The following is a 19,385-nucleotide window of genomic DNA, read 5'->3' as shown; positions in this document are numbered from 1 at the left end:
AGAAAAGTTTTGAGCATGAGCTTTCGTGAGCACAGACTCACTTCGTCAGATGCTGGTCCAGTCAACAGTGTGCCTTTGTAGCCAAGAAGGCCAGTGGCATATTGGGGTGCGTTAGGAGGAGCATTTTGAGCAGATCTAGAGAGGTTGTTGTTCTCCTCTTTTGGCACTGGTGAGGCCACATCTGGAGTCCTGCATCCAGTTCTGGGACCCCCAGTACAGAAAGAATGTGGACGCATTGCAGCAGGTTCAGCGGAGGACAATGAAAATGATTAAGGCACATGACCAATGAGGAGAGGAGATTTGGGCTTATTTACTTTACAGAGGAGAAGACCGAGACAGGATTAATAGCAGCCTTCAGCTTCCTGAAAGGGTGCTCTCAAAAGGATGGAGAGAAACTGTTCTCAGTGGTGACAGAGAGAAGAACAAGGGGTAATGGTCTGAAGTTACAGAAGGAGAGAAGAGGACTGGATATTAGGAAAAACTACTTCACCAGGAGGGTGGTGAAACACTGGAATGCGTTTTCTAGGGAGGTGGTGGAATCTCCATCCCTAGAGTTTTTTAAGTCCCAGCTTGACATAGTCACGGCTGGGATGGCTTAGTTGGGGTGGATCCTGCTTGGGGCAGGGGGCTGGACTCGATGGCCACTTGAGGTCCCTTCCAGCTCCGTGATTCTATGTCTGCATAGCTATTTGGCTGTAGGATGTAGATTTTCTGCACATTGCATGATGTAGCTATCTTGACCTAAATGTAACGTGTAGCTCTGTGGTTCTCTGTCTTCCCTGACTGCTATGCTATTTTCAGGTGCCTAATTTGTCCTGCATACCCTAAGCTGTACCTGGCTATGTGCTTATAAAAAACAATTGAGTTTCTCCTTTTCACCTTGTATTGGATTGGAATACATAGATTGGAATATAAATATTGTACATACCTTTGTATGTATAATATATAGAGCAATATAAATAACTCATTGTCAGTATGAAATTGTAGTTTGTACAGACTTTGCTAGTTCTTTTGCTGTAGCCTGTTGTAAAACTACACAAATATCTACATGAGTTGATGAAACCCTTGGAAGACCTCTGTGTTACCCCCATTTGAGATGTACTCGTGTACATCTTGCTTACATTTGCTCTGACTCTCTTGAATCTTTCCCCTCGATGAGTTGTCAGCTTTGTAACATGCTCCTCTTTAACAGCAATCTTCAGGAAAACTTCAGTTGATTCATGTTATTGTATCTTTGGCTCTTTGTCCTAGAATTACAGTCAGAATGTAAAATTTAATAGCAGTTGTGACTGTAGCTTGGACATGGCTTTTTCTTTCTAACTGGGAATATCTCTACTGCTTTACGCCAATGTGTATTTAGTTCTGCATTGTGTATCCCACTGGGTCCTACTATGGTAAGTAAGAGATCTCCTAACCCTCTTTATCTTTCTACACAACTTCCTTGCTTTTGTTCATTAGCCTCTTTATTTTTATTGATTAATAAAATTCACTTTCTGTTCCAAGGTGCTTCACAAAGAGCACAACAAAGCAGAGCATTGAACAATAAGAGTACATTTAACTCTAGGGATATAAAATTCCCATTTAATTAGTTAACCAGTTAAAAGTTAGGTATGAGCAGTTAAACGGGGGTAAGGGGAAGGAGGGGATGGCAGACTGGGGCTGCTCCAGCTTGGCTAGAGCATCCATGCCCGCGATGCTTCCATGGGTGAGAGGCATTTCAGCACAGCCAGAGTAGCCCCCATCTGCAGTGGCCCAGCCCGGAAGCACCAGAGGCAGGTGTGCTGCAGCCCAACTGCAGCCCAACTGCCTCCCCCCGCCATTTAATGATATATAACTTTTAACTGGTTACCTAATTAAATGGGATTTTACATCTCCAGTATTAAATGTGTGGCCTCCCCAGCCACGCCTCCCCCGGGGAGCACTGTGGACAGGGACTGCTCCAGTCAGGCTGGAACCCCCCCATCTGTGGCACTCCAGGCCAGATCGCTGTGGACAGGGGCTACTCTGGCTGTGCTGGAGTGCCTCCCACCTATAGCGGCTGGAGCAACTCTCTGCGCACACACACTCTCTCTACAGGGTAACTGTAACTGGTAAGCCTGTCCATTTAGAGTGAGGCATGCTGATTAAACATTAACATCCCTATTTACCACTCAGCTAACGACAGGGAATGACTTAATAATCTAAGCATCATGTTTGAAATAAGTCATTCTAGAGCTACAGTCTTAGTTTTCAAAAGTGACTAGTGATTTTGGGTGCCTCGATTTTTAAATGCCCAATTTGACTCCTTAGAGGAGCTGATTTCTTTAGAGAGTAAGTAAACACTTTCTGAAAGTCAGGTGTTTGGTTTGTTGATCTGTGGGCTTGTCTGTCCATTTGTCACAAGCTGATTAGGATCTATTCATTAATGGCAATTACATTTTTTAACATGTACACAGAGCACAGAACAAGGGGACTTTTGCAGATTAGTTGTTTGTGTTAAAAAAATAAACATGAAATACTGTTCTGAGAAAGGGGTGTGCTTTTTACATTAGTAAAGTACTTTACATTGTCGATGGTTCACAATAACACTAAAAAAATTGACCAGGTCTGGTCCAAGAGTCCTGATAATTTAATGGTGGCTTTTTATTAGTGAACATTAAAGAGAGCAAGAAAAACTATGCCAAATTATTATTTGCATTTTGGTAGTTAACACCACGTGTTAGATACTGTGTGTATGCACTTTGCTAGGCTAGGGCTTAAAATGTTGTGTAACTTTGAGAACATTAGTTAGAATTTGTCTGTATTACCACTAATGTCAGCAAAATATATATTGCTCAGGGGATTGAAAAAATTACGCCCGTGAGTGGCATGAGTTTTTCTAGCATAAGTGGCAGCGTGTACATTGCTATATCTGTGGGATGGGTTTTCCCACCAACAGAGCTACCAGTGCTCATGGAGGTGGCTTAGTTATGTTGACAGGAGACCTCTGTCCCTTTGTCATAGAGTGGCTACATGAGACCTTACAGCAATGCAGCTGCATTGGTATAACTTTGTCATTGTAAACAATCTGGTGTAAATATAGCCTAGTCTCTGTTAAAGTATACAGGGCTACTCATATACTTAAGTGCTTCACTGGATTAGGGTCATAGGACCTTCCTAGAGATTTGAGCCCAGGAAGAAAAGCAACATAGGGAGGGCGGGTGAAGAAAGGTAAACCAGTCAATCTTCTCCAAGTATTTCATTATTTGAAGCAAACCACTTTTTCTTCCACAAACTGACTTGCAACTGACACAAATTTTGTATAAATGTTTTGAACAGGTTGTATCAGTCAGTAAAAGTTCTGTATTCCTTTGGGATTTTTGTGACCTACTCAATTCAATACTACGTTCCAGCAGAGATCATCATTCCAGCAATTACCTTGAACGTGCAGCAAAAATGGAAGCTGTTCTGTGAATTAATGGTGAGGACTCTCTTGGTCTGCTCAACCTGTAAGTACACCACACAACTTTCATATAAATAGCCACTGTTAAGTTTCTTTGAGACATACTTGGACGAATGAATGTTTCTTCTTAGAGTTTCTTTTTTGGGAGGAGCAGGATTAGTAAATCTAAGATGACAATTCAGTATTTTAGGTTTTTTTTAATAAGCAAGTCAGTAGGTTGATCAGTGGAATATTTGATCTTATTATTATAACAATATCTTGTTGGAAGGACTGATCAAGAATCTGACATACCAAATATTTTTTGTTTTGCCAATGAATCTGCCAATTCTATCAGAAGACTCTTGAAATAGTTTTCTAACAATGAAGGATTTTGTTTGTAATTTAATGGAAGATTTAAACAAAATCCTTGCTGTCCTACATGCACTTCTTTTATATGCAACTTCAGAGTAGGTGCTCTGCATTGAGAAATTGTTCATCTAACTCTCCAGATCCTGAGAACTAAGTCCTTCTCTTGCTGCTATGTCTACACACACCTAGCAGGACTTGTACAGGTTGGCCAGGAACACTCTCTATGGAGTGCTATTTTGCATCTGCACATGGGGAAAACATTTCGAGAAAGTTCTCTAGCTGCCCAGCCCTGCCCTCATCTTCTGGAAGTTGAAATCTGAGACTTCTTTCCCTCCTTTCCACTTCAAATATCATAGGCAAGAGTCACTAGTGCATTGGTGCTTCCATCAATGTCTCTGTATACCTGGCAGGAAGGACTCCGCACCTAACTCATGTCTGTGAAGACAGTGACAGGGTCTAGAAAAATCTATTTCCTCCTCAACATTCATAACCAAAAGTGGCAAATTGCTCAGAAGTGCTAAAATGAAGAGAGAGTGAAAATTTTTCTTCAAAATGTATAGTCAGCCTGTGAAACTCACTGAGTATAGTGTTGTGAAGATCAAAAGTACAATTGAGTTAAAAAAAGTACTGGATAGTATTGGCTGAGGTGGCCAGAGACACAAGTCCATATTCTGGCTGTTCCAAAACCTCTGATTACCAAAAGCACGGACTGGAGCGAAGTAGACAGATCATGTGATAATTCAGAGGTGGGCAATTCAAAGCCTGTGGCCCAGATACTGGTCAACAGGTTTAGTCTCAGATGGGCAGCCAGACACCATATTTCTTTTTTGAGTAGTGTCTCCATGGGTTCACTCTCGGTATCAGTGTGTCCTCACGCTGACGCTCGGATGTTCTTCTATAGCTGTGGTTTCCTGTACCACACATGTGCACTAGTGCCTTCTCATGGTATCTGGCATGAGTGCAGCATGGGCCCCTTAATTCCTTCTCTACCATCCTCAGATGCAGATGGAGCTTTGCTTTCTTTCTCTGAAAGACACAGGAGTTAGTTAGTTTTGTGTTTCATATCCTTTCTCCATGCTGTTTATCCTGGATAACATTAAAAAAATAAGTTCTTTAGACAGAAGCATTAGGAGTAGTTTCTGCATCATCACCATGCCAGGCTCCCTGGGCTCTAAGTGATGTGCAATGTGCAGAGAAGCCATGCCGGTCTCTGATGGCCACACTTCCTGCATCAAGTGCTTGGGTGAGGGCCACCAAAACCAGTCCTGAACCCATTGCTCCAGCCGCATGGCAAGGGCCAGGAGTGACAGAGCCAACAGGCTAAAGACTTATCTCTATGAGAAGTCCCTCCAACCACCAGACCTAGAGCAGCCCTTTGCTAAGGAATTAGCATGAGAGACCAAGCGCATGGACTCAGTGCATCCCTCAACCTCGGTTGGCACCCACCTGTGACAACAGACCCTTCTCCAGCATGTTCCTGGCCTCTGGCACCGTCTTCGCAGGCTGTACCAGCAGGAGAAGCTGCCATGGTGTCCCCAGCACCATCGATGCTGGCACCACTAAAGAGGGTGCCAACAACACTCAGTGCCTTTAATGCCATCAGCACCACTGGCTTTGGCCACTTCTATCCCAGGGCATAAAAAAATCTCTAAGATCAGGAGCCCACCCTCAGTGCCAGACCCGGAGCACAAGCAGTACCGTTCAAAGTTTCCACACCACTCGAAAGAGGCACCAGACTTGGCACCGTGCAAGTCCAGGACTGAGGCACCACCCCATTCTCATACAGTACCGGAGTCAGCACCATAGCAGCACCAGGATACCACTTCACTGAAGCCTCCAACACAGGAGCATGGCACGGCATCAAAACTGCATTGTGATGGCTCAGTGGTGCGAGAGCACACAGCACTGGCACATACGCTGCCCAGCTCACTGCACCAAGTGCCTCTGGTGCCACCTGCATCCTCACGTTTCTCTCAATGCTTGGGATTTTTGCAGGGCATGGGGGGCAATACCACTCACCTCAGGAAGGGGCAGTTCCAACCGCAGAAGTGTCATTTTCTTCTGAACTAGTCAAGACTCATGAAAAGCACAATGCAGTATATAGTGAGAAGGATCGAAGCTCAGAGCTGATAGTATCTTTCATCCTCAGCAGAAATATAATGTTTAACAATAGCCCTTACTAGAGCTCTAATCCAGAAACTGCAGAACAGTTCTTAAAATGAGAATAAAATAATATTAAATTTAGTTGTAGACGCGGAAGTGTTAGTAGAACTATGGGGTATTTCAATTATGTCATCTAGAAATGAATGAGATGAATTGAATGATGTGGATCCAATTGAGTTTGTGAACAAGGCTATTAACTACTTACTTTCCATGTAAAAAAATCTGTCTAAGCTTCTGGCATAATTTTATTAAGAGATTAAATTCATTATTGTGTTGAAATTTGATAGTCCTCCTCTGAGTATTTCTGTACCTGGTGTTAGCAGTGAACAATTCTTAGCTCTGAACAATCTGGAATAAGACAAATACAAAGAGAGTATGTGTATCTGAGGAATGAAGATGGCAGCAGTTTTTTGGCTTGAAATATGCCATCAAAGTACTCACTAAGCTTAGCTGCCACACAAGTCAAATGAAGGGGCTAAAGTATAATTCTAAGCCTTAAATGCTGTTTAGATGACTTGATGCATGTATTTAGCATTAAGCAACGCAGTCATTTCCTTTTGTGCATATGCACAAATCACAAATGGCATCTTTGGCTACTAATGGCTGTGTCTACACTAGCCCCAAACTTCGAAATGGCCACGCAAATGGCCATTTCGAAGTTTACTAATGAAGCGCTGAAATGCATATTCAGCGCTTCATTAGCATGCGGGCGGCCGCGACACTTCGAAATTGACGCGCCTCGCCACCGCGCGTCTCGTCCCGACGGGGCTCCTTTTCGAAAGGACCCCGCCTACTTCGAAGTCCCCTTATTCCCATCTGCTCATGGGAATAAGGGGACTTCGAAGTAGGCGGGGTCCTTTCGAAAAGGAGCCCCGTCGGGACGAGACGCGCGGTGGCGAGGCGCGTCAATTTCGAAGTGTCGCGGCCGCCCGCATGCTAATGAAGCGCTGAATATGCATTTCAGCGCTTCATTAGTAAACTTCGAAATGGCCATTTGCGTGGCCATTTCGAAGTTTGGGGCTAGTGTAGACATAGCCACTATGTCTTACTGGAAAGGAGTATTAGCCAAGAAGTAAATTGAACAGTTACCTTCTGGGTTAAAAAGGAAATAATAAGTTTTTTGGTGGGTTTTGATTTGTGTGTGAACTGTAATAATTTAAACAATGTGACATACCAGGACATGAAATGATTATAAATTGCTAACCAATAACATAAACAAAATGCATGATTTAGCTGGAGTATTTTAATACCTTTGATAATTTAGTTATATCTATAATAATTGTTTTTTCATTGTTGTTTTGTGCGTTGCTCATGTTAGATATTAGTGACTCAGATACATGAATACTTCTGCTTGTCTGTAAGAAAGTACAGAATTCAAAATTAACCTAAGGAATGAGATGTGTTCTCACTGCAGCATAAACAACGAGAAGTTCTGTAGCACCTTATAAATTAACAGATTTATTGGAGCATAAGCTTTCCTGGGCAAAGACCCACTTTGTCAGATGCACCTGATGAAGTGGGTCTTTGCCCATGAAAGTTTATGCTCCAATAAATCCGTTAGTCTAGTAGGTGCCACAGGACTTATTGTTGTTTTTGTGGCTACAGACTGACACAGCTACCCCTCTGATCAGTGTGGTATAGGCACCCATTGATCTAATCAGAAATGGCAAATATAATGTAGGCCTAAAGTTGCTTTTACTCACAGTTTTTGGAGGAATAAATGAGCTCTTTGTGGTACACCAGTGTCCTAGCCAATATTTGTTTCCTTAATTACTCATATATTGACATCAGTGTTTGCATTTATTACAATATAGAGTATTACTGCCACATAATAGCTTGTTGGCTTTCTCACATGCAGTACAATCACTTTTTATAGATGCCTATGCCAGATCTATATCATGCTATATGGAATATTTTATGATATTGAATCAAATTAGGAATGCTTCTTATTGCAAGTTGTTGCCGAGGATGTATCTCTTGACATCAGTTTTTACCAGCATAAAGAGTTTTTTATCTTGCAACTAATTTAATATAGTGCATAAAAATAACTTCAAGGCTACGTCTACACTTGCACCCAACATCGAAATAGTCTATTTCGATGAATAACGTCTACACGTCCTCCAGGGCCGGCAACGTCGATGTTCAACTTCGACGTTGTTCAGCCCAACATCGAAATAGGCGCAGCGAGGGAACGTCTACACGTCAAAGTAGCACACATCGAAATAGGGATGCCAGGCACAGCTGCAGACAGCGTCAACGGGCGGACTAGCGCTTCCGGGGCAACAGCTAGCCGCTCCCTTAAAGGGCCCCTCCCACATACACTCAGCCTGCACAGCACGCGGTCTGAGGAGCCATATAGGCACACAGACCCCGGGCGCCGCAGTCATGGACCCCCAGCAGCAGCAGCAGCAGCAGCAGCAGCAGCAGCAGCTAGAGGTCCACCCAGCCCTCCCGGCAGGAGCAGGGCTTGCCCTGGCTCATGCCATGTGGGAGGCAGCTGACTACCTTCTTGCCCCAGGGGAGGAGATGCCCCTAGGGCAGCTGGGCTCAACCCCTACCCCTGCAGCACCCCGCTCCACCCCCCGCCTCACACGCCGGCGGCTGTGGAGCTACCCCACCAGCACCGACTGGTGGGAGCGGCTGGTGCTTGGGGAGTGGGACGACGACCACTGGCTCAGGAACTTCAGGATGACCCGACAGACATTCCTGGAGCTGTGCCAGTGGCTCACCCCTGCACTCAGGCACCGGGACACTGCCATGAGGCGTGCCCTCCCTGTGGAGAAACGGGTCGGCATCGCTGTCTGGAAGCTGGCCACTCCGGACAGCTACCGATCTGTGGGGCAGCAGTTTGGTGTCGGAAAGGCCACCGTCGGGGCTGTCTTCATGGAGGTAAGAGAACCCACAGGGGGAGGCCAGGCCAGGGCAGGGGGGCCAGGGCAGGGCAGGGCAGGGCAGGGCCACGCACACCCTGCTCACCCCTCATTGGGGCTGTCCCATGTGCTTTCTCTGCAGGTCGTGCGTGCCATCAACGCCATGCTCCTGCACAGGCTCGTGAGGCTGGGGGACCCACATGCCACTGTCGCCGCCTTTGCCACCCTGGGCTTCCCCAACTGCTTCGGGGCTCTGGATGGGACTCACATCCCCATCCGCGCCCCGCACCACAGTGGAGGACGACACCTCAATCGGAAGGGCTACCATTCAGTCGTCCTGCAGGCCTTGGTGGACAGCCGGGGACGTTTCCAGGACATTTACGTGGGCTGGCCTGGCAGCACCCACAACGCCCGGGTTTTTCGGAACTCGGGCCTGTGCCGCCGGCTGGAGGCGGGGACCTACATCCCCCAGCGGGAGATCCCTCTGGGGGACACCACCATGCCCTTCTGCGTCATTGCAGATGCGGCCTACCCCCTCCGGCCGTGGCTCATGCACCCCTACACGGGCCACCTTTCCGCTAGCCAGGAGCGCTTCAACGAGCGCCTGAACCGTGCGCGCCAGGTAGTGGAGCGCTCATTTGGCCGCCTCAAGGGACGCTGGCGATGTCTCCTGACCCGCCTGGATGCCAGCCCCAACAACATCCCCCAGATTGTGGGTGCCTGCTGCGCCCTGCACAACCTCGTGGAGAGCAAGGGGGAGACCTTTCTTCAGGGCTGGGCCACGGAGGCCGGCAGGGCACACGTGCAGCCACCTGCTGCCCCCAGTTGGCAGGTGGACCCAGAGGGGACCCGGGTCCGGGAGGCCCTGCGGGCCCACTTCAACCAACAGGCCGCGGGGTGAACTCTGCCCAGGCCCCCTACTGCCCGCCCCTTCCTCCCCCACACTCCTGCCCCACCGCCCACACCATGGAGCACCCCACCGCCCCCCCCCCACTTGTCCTGGAGAAATGACAGCACGAACTTGTGGGTGAACGTAAACGTTTTTTTTGTCGTAACGAAATTTTTTTTTTTTTTGTAAATAAATAAATATGTGACACACAAACCAAAAAGGAGGGACAAACATTCAACCAAATCAAGATGGGCACAAATAAAACAATACAACCACAAAGCAAATAAAAGTGTGCGCCATCAACAAAAAAGAAAAGCAGGGAGGAGAACGGGGAGAACTATTTACAGGGGGGGGACGGGGCAAACGAGGGCACCAAAATAAAGCAGTCCAAACTATGTACAACAAGGGGGGGGGCCACGTCCCGGGCCCCTCGCCCCTACAGCCCAGCACTGGGCGTGCCCGGCCGGGAGCCCCGCCGTGCCTGCAGTCTGGTCCGCGGCTGGGTGGGAGCGGGCTGCACTGGAAGGTATCAGCGCCGGCAAGTCTCGGGTGGCTCCAGGGGTCCCTCGGTGCTGTGGCCCTCGCGGGGAGGTGGTGGGGCGACGGTGGACGGCCCGGCGACGGCTGGAGCAGCTGGTGGTGGGGCTGCAGGAGCGGGCATGGCGGGCGGTGGCTCGGCCGGCGCGGCATGGGGGGCCAGGTAGTCAACCAGCCGGTTGAATGTCTGCATATAGGCCCCCCATGCCTCCTGGCGCCAGGCCAGCGCCCGCTCCTTCAGCTGGAGGTGCTGCTCCAACACCTCCAGCTGCCGGCGGAGGATGGCCAGCAGCTGGGGGTCCGTTGCCGCCGCCGGTAGTAGGCGCGGGGTCGGTCGTTCCTCCACCGAGGGGCTGCCCTGGAGCGCGGGTCCCGGAGGGCTCTCCGGGACAACCGAGGCCTCGCCGGCGCTCTCTTCCTGTCCTTCGGATGGTGCAGGTGCAGGTGCAGGACACAGGAGAGGAGGGGGGAAAGAAGAATGGAGACAGGCGTTAGTGTGGGCCCCGAGCCGTGGCCTTTGTGCCCCCCGCCCTGTGCTGCAGGTCCCCCATCCCCGTCCCCGGGAGATGCTGCTGTGATGGATGGGGTTCAGGGGTCCCCCTGCTCTGCACGCTGTCCCCTGGTGGGAGCGACTCTCACTTCACCCCGCAGGGTCTGAGAGCAGGAGAGCTTTCTTAGGCCACAGATGGCCAGTTTCTGGCAGGAGTGACAGCACCAGCTGTCGGAAGAGACAGTCCTTCCAACCCGTTGTGGGGAGAAGACCCCAAGGGGGGCCCCTCTGGGATGCAGCTTTCCCCGTCCTCTGGCTGGCTGCCTACCAGCTCTCCCTTCCCCTAGCCTCTACGTGTGGCCCCCACCCTCGCCCCCCAATTCCAAGCCAGCTCGGCTCCTCCCTCCTGTTTGCTCAGGGCAGAGGTGTCACCTGCCAGCTGTAGCGCCAGGATCCTCCTTTGGCCCTGGGAGCTCCTCGGCTCTTGTGGCTCATATGTAGCCTGAGTCTCCCTTTGGCACTCCCCCCACTCCATCACATGCTGCTGCTGCGGGGTGTCCCACCCCCTCCGCCCGGGGGCCCCTCGGGGTTTCGCTCCCCCCTGCCCCGGGGATGGGGCATGGCACTGTCATGCAGGGTGGGGGGTGGCAGGGGCTGATGGATGCAGTGGTGTGAGGGCCATGGCCCTGGTGTCCTTGGGGCCATGGCCATGTGAGCGTGTGGGGGGCCCTGGACACATCTCTGTTACCCCAGCCCCTCAAGCCCCGGGGTGTCCACCAGAGAGGGGTACCTACCTGTGGGTCCGCTCCCACGGTCCGGAGATCCCCGGGGGTCGGAGGCCCTGCTGCTGCTCCAGGATGGCAGGAGGAGGATCTGCAGGCTGGATTCTGCAGAGGAGGAGCCCCACTCCTCCTCCTCCTCCTCCTCCTCCTCCTCCTCCTGCCGCGATGTCCCGGGGATGGCCTCCGGGGGGGGCCCCCGGGGTGCGGGGCTTGCCTCCGGGTCGGACTCCGGCTGCAGGGCCTGCTGGGGCTCGTCAGCCGAGGTGTCAAGGGTGGCCGGAGGGGAGGAGGTGTGCCGGGAGCCCAGGGTGTCCCTGAGCTCCCTGTAAAAGGGGCAAGTGATGGGGGCGGCCCCAGATCGTCTGGCCGCATCCCGGGCCCGGGCATAACCCTGCCGCAGCTCCTTCACCTTACTCCGGACATGGTCCGGAGTGCGGGCAGGGTGGCCCCGGGCAGCCAGGCCATCAGCCAGCCGAGCGAACGCATCCGCGTTCCGCCTCTTGCTCCCCATTACCTGGAGCACCTCCTCCTCGCTCCAGAGCCCCAGCAGGTCCCGCAGCTCGGCCTCCGTCCAGGAGGGGCCCCGCTGCCGCTTCCCAGACTGGCAGGTCTTCTGGCTGCCCTGGCTGCCCTTGGGGGGGGGTCCCCTGGGGGCGCTGGGGGGGCTGCTGGGCAGCCATCGCCGCTGTCAGGGGCTGAGGGCTATGCAGGCTGCCCGCGTGTGCAGGCTGCAGCCTGCACGTTGCCTCAGCTTCCTGCAGTCAGGGCGGGGTAGGGGACCTTTAAGGGGCCGCTCCACGTGGCCACCAGTGAGCTGAGGGGCTGGAGAGAGCATCTCTCAACCCCCAGCTGATGGCCGCCATGGAGGACCCGGCAATTTCGACGTTGCGGGACGCGGATCGTCTACACTTTCCCTACTTCGACGTTGAACGTCGAAGTAGGGCGCTATTCCTATCTCCTCATGAGGTTAGCAACTTCGACGTCTCGCCGCCTAACATCGAAGTTAACTTCGAAATAGCGCCCAACGCGTGTAGCCGCGACGGGCGCTATTTCGAAGTTAGTGCCGCTACTTCGAAGTAGCGTGCACGTGTAGACGCAGCTCAAATGGCCCCACATAGTGGCCTATACTCATAGTCTGCATACATGCAAAAAACAATTTTAACTTCTAGTCTTAGTGTATTGCTTCTTTAGCCACCTGTAGTTTTGAGTTCATTGTGTTCTTTCACAATTTATAAGCCCTGATCAGAGTTCTAGTTCAATATGAACAGTTACATACAAAAAAAAACTGTGTTAAGAATGTTGTTATGGTTACAACCCCAGAAAAGTCAGGAAATGTTAGAAGTAAAGTAATCCATGACATTAAATTTCCACCCTCTTGCTTATTTACATTACAATTGCTATTTTCCCCACAAAATACCTGCTGCGTCTAAGGCACAGGATGGACAGAACTCGGTAAATGAATCAGTGTTATGTAGGGAGAGAGGGACCCTTTTGCTGCAACTATTGGATGAGGTGAGGTACTGCAGGAAAAAAATAGTTTTTTGTTTAAAGAAGAGAATTTTCTTAATTGTGTGGGTTTAAATTCTTTTATATAAAGGCTGTCAAATGGGTTATATTGGCTTTGGGTAGGTTTCAGGAACTTTTTTCCTGTGATTTTTAAAACCCAGTACTCTTTTTACATAAAGGGAACTCAGGCAGAGAGATTAAATGACTTTCCCAAGGTAATGTTGCAGGTCTGTGGCAAAACTGGAAATTTGAGCACTGATCTTCTGATTACCAGTTCACGGTCTTAACCACAACTCCACCTTTGTGGACTTCAGGTAGATTCCTTGCAGATAAGTCAGAGCTGTCATGCCAGATTGTTCCCTCTTACATATCTGAAAATCCAGAGTAATGTCAAAAGTCAGTTACTCCTTTAACTTTTATGGAATAATTTAGATTAAGATAAATCTCAGCGGGTGGGGTTTATTTCCCAACATATATTCTTCCTTTAAATAAGTTTTAGATATTGGCTCCAGCAAATGATGGTGAGTCATTGCTTCAACTCTGCTTGCAGTAATTATTCATGAATCAAATTTTGTGATAACAAGATGTAAACTTCTTGTATATTTTTCTTGCAGTTAGTGCTTTTTTAATTTCACATGGGTTTTTTCAACAAAAATATCTAGATTATCTTTTCTGCTTCAGTAAAATTTTATATTGAATCACAGTACTGTGCTGTGAGCTGATTATGTATTAAAGGGCAACTTTCTGGAAAAGAGGAAGCTAACTGGTTAGTCCTCTCTCAATATTAGGGAGTCCGTTTTTTTTTAAATCAAAGCTTGCTGTTTATGACAGACACTTCTAAACTTGTACATGTGCTGCAGAGTTTTCTCTAGTGTATCAATTGAATGTGCTGCCTGCTGATACATAGAACCCTGCAAGTCCAGGGATATCTGCTTCTTGTCTGCGATTATCCTCATCCGTGGATGTGGTTGTGGATATCTGTGACTCATCTTTGCAGCTACAGATACAAATTTGGTATCTACAATCCTACATCTTGTCAAATACCTGCTTGATATCTGTGGGTATCTACATCCAACCTACTTCCTCCCATTTAATTTCAGATTGAATGGGGCATATTACAGTATTACTATGGTGTCTGAAATCAAACCTATTGAGTTCTCTGTTGTATCAAGCAGAAGATGAAGTGAGGGATCGAAGAAGATGGTGTATGAAAATAGAGAAAGGTACATTTTAATTCATGTCATGCAAATGTTCATTTGGCACAAGCCGGGTCCGATTTTAAAAGCCCCCTGAAAGGAACTATCGCTATTGTTAGTCTCATGGCCTATCTATTTCTGAACAAAACAAAAGAGCAGAAATGTAGCACTTTAAAGACTAACAAAATGATTTATTTGGTGATGAGCTTTTGTGGGACAGACCCACTTCATCAGATCAATCTCATTTCCAATACAGACTGACATTTATAAGTACAGAGGACCAAAAAAAAATTGCAATAAAAACTGATAAATCAAGTACCTGGGACTGAAGTAGGTGACAGAGGAATGTGGGATGTTAAGCGTCCTGCCTGAGATAATTATGAGCATCAAAGGAAGGGAAGCAGTCCTTGTAATGTGTGAGGAAATTGGTGTCTCTGTTCATAGCACGTGTTAAAGTGTCAAATATGAATATGAATTCCACTTCACTAGTTTCTTGATGTAATTTGCTTTTAAATTCTCTTTGTTCTAGGACACAAATTCTCTGGTCTCTAACAGAATGGCCCGCTCCATTGAAGTGTTCACTGACTGTCTTATGTGTATTGAGTTTCTTGATGTCTGCTCTGTGTCCATTTAATCGTTGACAAAGGTTTTGCCCAGTCTGTCCAATGTACATAGTGGCTGGGCATTGTTGGCACATAATGGCATATGTAATGTTGCTAGAAGTGCACAAGAATGTGCCCTTGATTTTGTAACTAACATGGTTAGGTCCACTGATGGTATCCCCAAAATAAATATGCAGACAAATTTGGCAGCAGGGTTTGTTCCAAGGAAAAGTTCGAGGATTAGTATTACTGTGGAGTAGCCTGTGATTGCTAGTGAGAATCTTTCTTAGTTTAGGAGGTTGTCAATAGGAGAGGACAGGCCTGTCACCTAGGGCCTTCTGGAGTTTAACATCATGATCTAGAATAGGTTGTAGGTTTTTAATGCTGAGATGCAGGGTTTGAGTTGGGGGCTATAGGTGATGACAAGTGGTGTTCTGTTATTGATCTTTTGAGACCTATCTTGAAGTAGCTGGTTTTTGGATATTCTTTTGGCCATGTCAATCTGTTTTTTCATTTCTCCGGTGAGTAATTAAGTTTTATAAATGCTTGGTAGAGATCTTGAATTTTCAGTCTCTGTCAGTAGGAGCAGAGCAGATGCGATTGTATCTGAGGGCTTGACTATAAATGATGGCTCGTGTGGTATGGGCTGGATGGAACTTGGAGGCATGTAGGTAAGTGTAGCAGTCAGCGCGTTTCTGGTAGAGAGTGATGCCATCAGTGATTTGTACTGTGGTATCCAGGAAATGTATTTCTCACGTGGAATAGTCATGGCTGAGATTGATGGTAGGGAGCAGGTTGTTAAAATCTCTATGGAATTCTTCCAGAGTCTCTTTACCATGGGTCCAAATGATAAAGATGTCATAGATGTAGCGTACACTTCAAGCAACATTATGTATGCCATTGTGTGTCAACAATGCCCTGCCACTATTTTGGTCTTCTGTACTTATAAACGTCAGTCTGTATTGCAAATGAGATTGATCTGATAAAGTGGGTCTGTCCCACAAAAGCTCATCACTGAATAAATAATTTTATTAGTCTTTAAAGTACTACTTTTCTGCTGTTTTGTTTTGTTGGAGTACAGACGAACATGGCTATCTCTCTGTTACTATTTATGAACATTATGCATACAAAGAAGTTTTGCATAAATAAACAACAATGGCCTAATTTTAGACCATACATTTTTTATTCTGAGTTGTGGATAGTGCATCCAGGAAGAATTATGAGGAGGGTTTGAAAGCATGGCCTTCCATATCAAAGCAGACTGCTGCCACTTGAGCTGAAGGACCAACTTCATAAGCACGGGTTGTTATCTTTTAGTGGCTGATCCTGGCAGAATCGTCTGGGGAATTATGAAAATTACTTGTTTGGTAGTAGATTTATGATTGTAAGAGGCTAAGTTTCAGATGACTGACATAATTTCTGAATCAGTTGGACAGGTCTTCAAAGGCCAGTGGGATTGAATGCCATGTACCACCCCTCTTTCTCTTAGCTGATGGTTGATTCTATACTTTTTTCTTAGTTTATTTGCATTTGGAGGTTCTTATATTTCCCCTCTGAAGTACACTGCTACACAAACAATGATAAAACTGGTCTTGTAAAAAATTAGTGATGTACACAAGTTTGTTATATTTTTACAAAATGGGTTGAAATTTATGACTTGTGCAAAAATACTTCTTATCTTTTCTCAGAAAAGCAGCCTAAGGCCTGGTAACTAATTGGGGAAATCTAGGGTTAATTGCGAAGAAGAATTTGTGCAGCTTCTGTAGCACTCTTCCCTGAGTCAGTATTGACACAATGGCTTTAAGGAACATTAATTTTCTATACCTTCAGTTCTGAATTATAGAGTAACTAAAGATGCTATGGTATTTGTCACAAAAGCAGGGGAATGACTCTTGTATTTTGCTCAACTTTTATGGCTGAAACAATTATATTCCACCTACTTAAATTTCCCTTGTAATTTTAATTGGCTGTTGCATTCTTCACCTTCCCTAATCTGTTTCACATTATTTCTGTGTAGTGTTATCACATTTGCAGCAATCCAACTTTGTTTTGGTATTGTTCTCTTTTACAATTCAAAAATATATAAAAGCCTTTTAGAGCTCTGTGATGTAGAAACCATGTGAAAAATTATTTAAATTGGGTTCTGCCTTTCCATTGTTCCTTAAGCCAGAAGACGAAAGGCATTGTTGTGTTTTGAATCATATTATTTATCATTTTAGTAAATGACCACTTTGGTTGTTTTGTTGCAGGAATGTTGCACATTCTCAAGAGTGCTATGTTTAAAGAATTTACCTAAAATCTCACCAAGAAGCACTGATGTGTGGGTTTCAGTGGTAGTGTTTTATGAGTTTGATCAGTAGGTCCTTCCCTCAAGGAAAGAGACAGAAATGTTAAATCTTAGTGATTGTGGATTGTTAGATCAGCAGTCAGCAACCTTTCCAAGGCAGAGTGCCGAAATTTGACCTTTTCACACGTATGTGTGGTCTGAGCACTGGTGATACTTCTTAGAGTTACTAATAGTCCTACTTACAACAGCTTCATTAATAAATAAATAAAGGTGCAGAACTTTACCATTTAGGTGAGTGGTTGGTAGCACTACTTGGTCCTTTTTTAATCCACAGGCAGCATGGCTTTGAGCAAGCTCCCAGGTCCTGAAGCATCAGTCCACAGTGTTGTGTATACAACAAAAAGGCTTGATTTCTTGAAATATTTAATTTATTAAATCAAATTCTGACCTTTACACAGGCAGGGTCTCCCATTCTCTGACCTCATAGGTAAAATATCCCTCACCTCATTTGGTTTCCTGCAAACACACTCTAAAATCAAATGACCCTCACTGTCTTTACAGGAGCAGCTACCAGTAAGCAACCTCCAGATTGATCTGTAAACACAGTGCTTTGCAATATAAAATACTTGCAACAATTAAATTATTTCAAGGCCTTCTCTTTAAAGTAGACGAGGAATATTAGAGAGGTATATACCATTTTAAGGTTAGAAAGTCAATATCTCAAAAGTTAAGTTATTCGTACCATCTTATTTTTCCCTTTTGGAAATACATAATATGATAGTAATTAATAAATGATTATTCACTATTTATTTTAATATCAGTGGTCCGCGGGGTGTGAAGCCACAGCACAGACCACTTCCATTGAGCAAAAGTTGCAACTGGTGGTAGAAGTACACTTTTATTCTCTCATTGGACAAATGTATTCCAGGAGGGTTGACAGAGGGTTATGTGACTTTGAGATAGCCGGGGAAAGTTGGGTTTCAGAATTCCTGGGTTCTTCTTTGAGAGTTGTCCCTGTGGGTGCTGCACTCCAGACGTTGGTGCGTCCCTGCACCTTTACTCAGAGATATTTGCAGCAGTGTCCCTCTGAGCCACACATGTGTACATGTGCAAACCTGTCTCTCCCCCTTCTCCCTCTTCCCATAGCCCTCTCCTGTTTAAATAGCTGCACATGGGACCCAGAGCCTTCAGTTCCTTTCCTACGATCCCTGTCTGGAGATGGAGTGCATCAGTCCTGCTGTCAGCACTTTCCTCACAGTTTGTAGTTAGTTAGAACAGTTTTTTTCTCAGTTAGTTAATTATTTAGTTAGTTATTTAGAAGAAGAAAAGGAAAGAAAAAGGGGCGGGGGAAAAAACTGCTTCAGCTATTTTAGCAGCTCCTGTAGAAAATCCCTGGATTCACAGGCTTCAAGATATGTGCCTTCTGCAGTAAGGCTATGCCCATCTCTGAACTATGTATTGACATGGAGGAGGTGTCAGAAACATAACATATATACAACATATAGGCTACGTCTACACGTGAAGCCAACATTGAAATAGGCTATTTCGATGAATAACGTCTACATGTCCTCCAGGGCTGGCAACGTCGATGTTCAACTTCGACGTTGCGCGGCACCACATTGAAATAGGCGCTGCGAGGGTACGTATACACACCAAAGTAGCACACATCGAAATAAGGGTGCCAGGCACAGCTGCAGACAGGGTCACAGGGCGGACTCAACAGTCATTTGAAGTGTTTTAGTCTAGTTTTCAACCACTTGTGTACCAAAGAGACCATGTTGATGAAGGCTGGGAACAATTTGGGTGCATCTACATTAGCAAGTACATTTGAAAGAGAGGTCGAAAGATGACCTTCTTTCAAAATAACCCTGAGAGCGTCTGCACACACTTCGTTATCTTTCGAAAGTAACTTCAAAAGAATGGGACCATTCCTTTGAAATTGGTCCTCTGTTCCCACTGTGGGAAGAGTGACCCCTTTCAGAAGATTATTTTGAAAGAGACAGGTGTAGACACTGTGCAGCCCGCTATTTCGAAAGAGGGAGGCCTGCATGGTGGTGATCAGCTTTCAGGCAGTGGCGCCACTCACAGCACAAGTGGAGCTCTATGTCTCCAGTGTCCAGCCATGTTTAAGGAAGCAGGAAGGAAGCTGAGAGTGTGTAGGCAGCAGGGAGCCTATGCTGCCACACAGCCTGCTCCCAGCTGCGAGACCCCAGCTAGCCCACCTTGCTCTCTGGCACCATGGCCAGCACCCTGGACCCATGACCACGCCAGGGTCCCCCCAAGGACGCTGGGGA

The 19,385-nt window shown here is 46.9% G+C and overlaps 1 protein-coding gene across 6 annotated transcripts in view; it reads left to right on the top strand.

Annotated features, from left to right (window-relative positions):
• The window catches only part of SLC36A4 (solute carrier family 36 member 4), a 232,796-nt gene that overhangs the window by 112,177 nt on the left and 101,234 nt on the right, over positions 1-19,385 (top strand). For all 6 annotated transcript variants that reach the window (XM_074984046.1, XM_074984052.1, XM_074984083.1 and 3 more), the window contains exon 10: positions 3,298-3,467. In XM_074984046.1, the coding sequence (XP_074840147.1) occupies positions 3,298-3,467 (170 nt within the window). The remainder of the gene's footprint in view (positions 1-3,297; positions 3,468-19,385) is intronic.

Source organism: Carettochelys insculpta, chromosome 1 (genome assembly GCF_033958435.1).
Source record: "Carettochelys insculpta isolate YL-2023 chromosome 1, ASM3395843v1, whole genome shotgun sequence".
In the NCBI taxonomy this organism is placed as follows: Eukaryota; Metazoa; Chordata; order Testudines; family Carettochelyidae; genus Carettochelys; species Carettochelys insculpta.
Note: the sequence above shows the minus strand (reverse complement) of the source record. Positions and strands in the feature narration are given on the sequence as shown.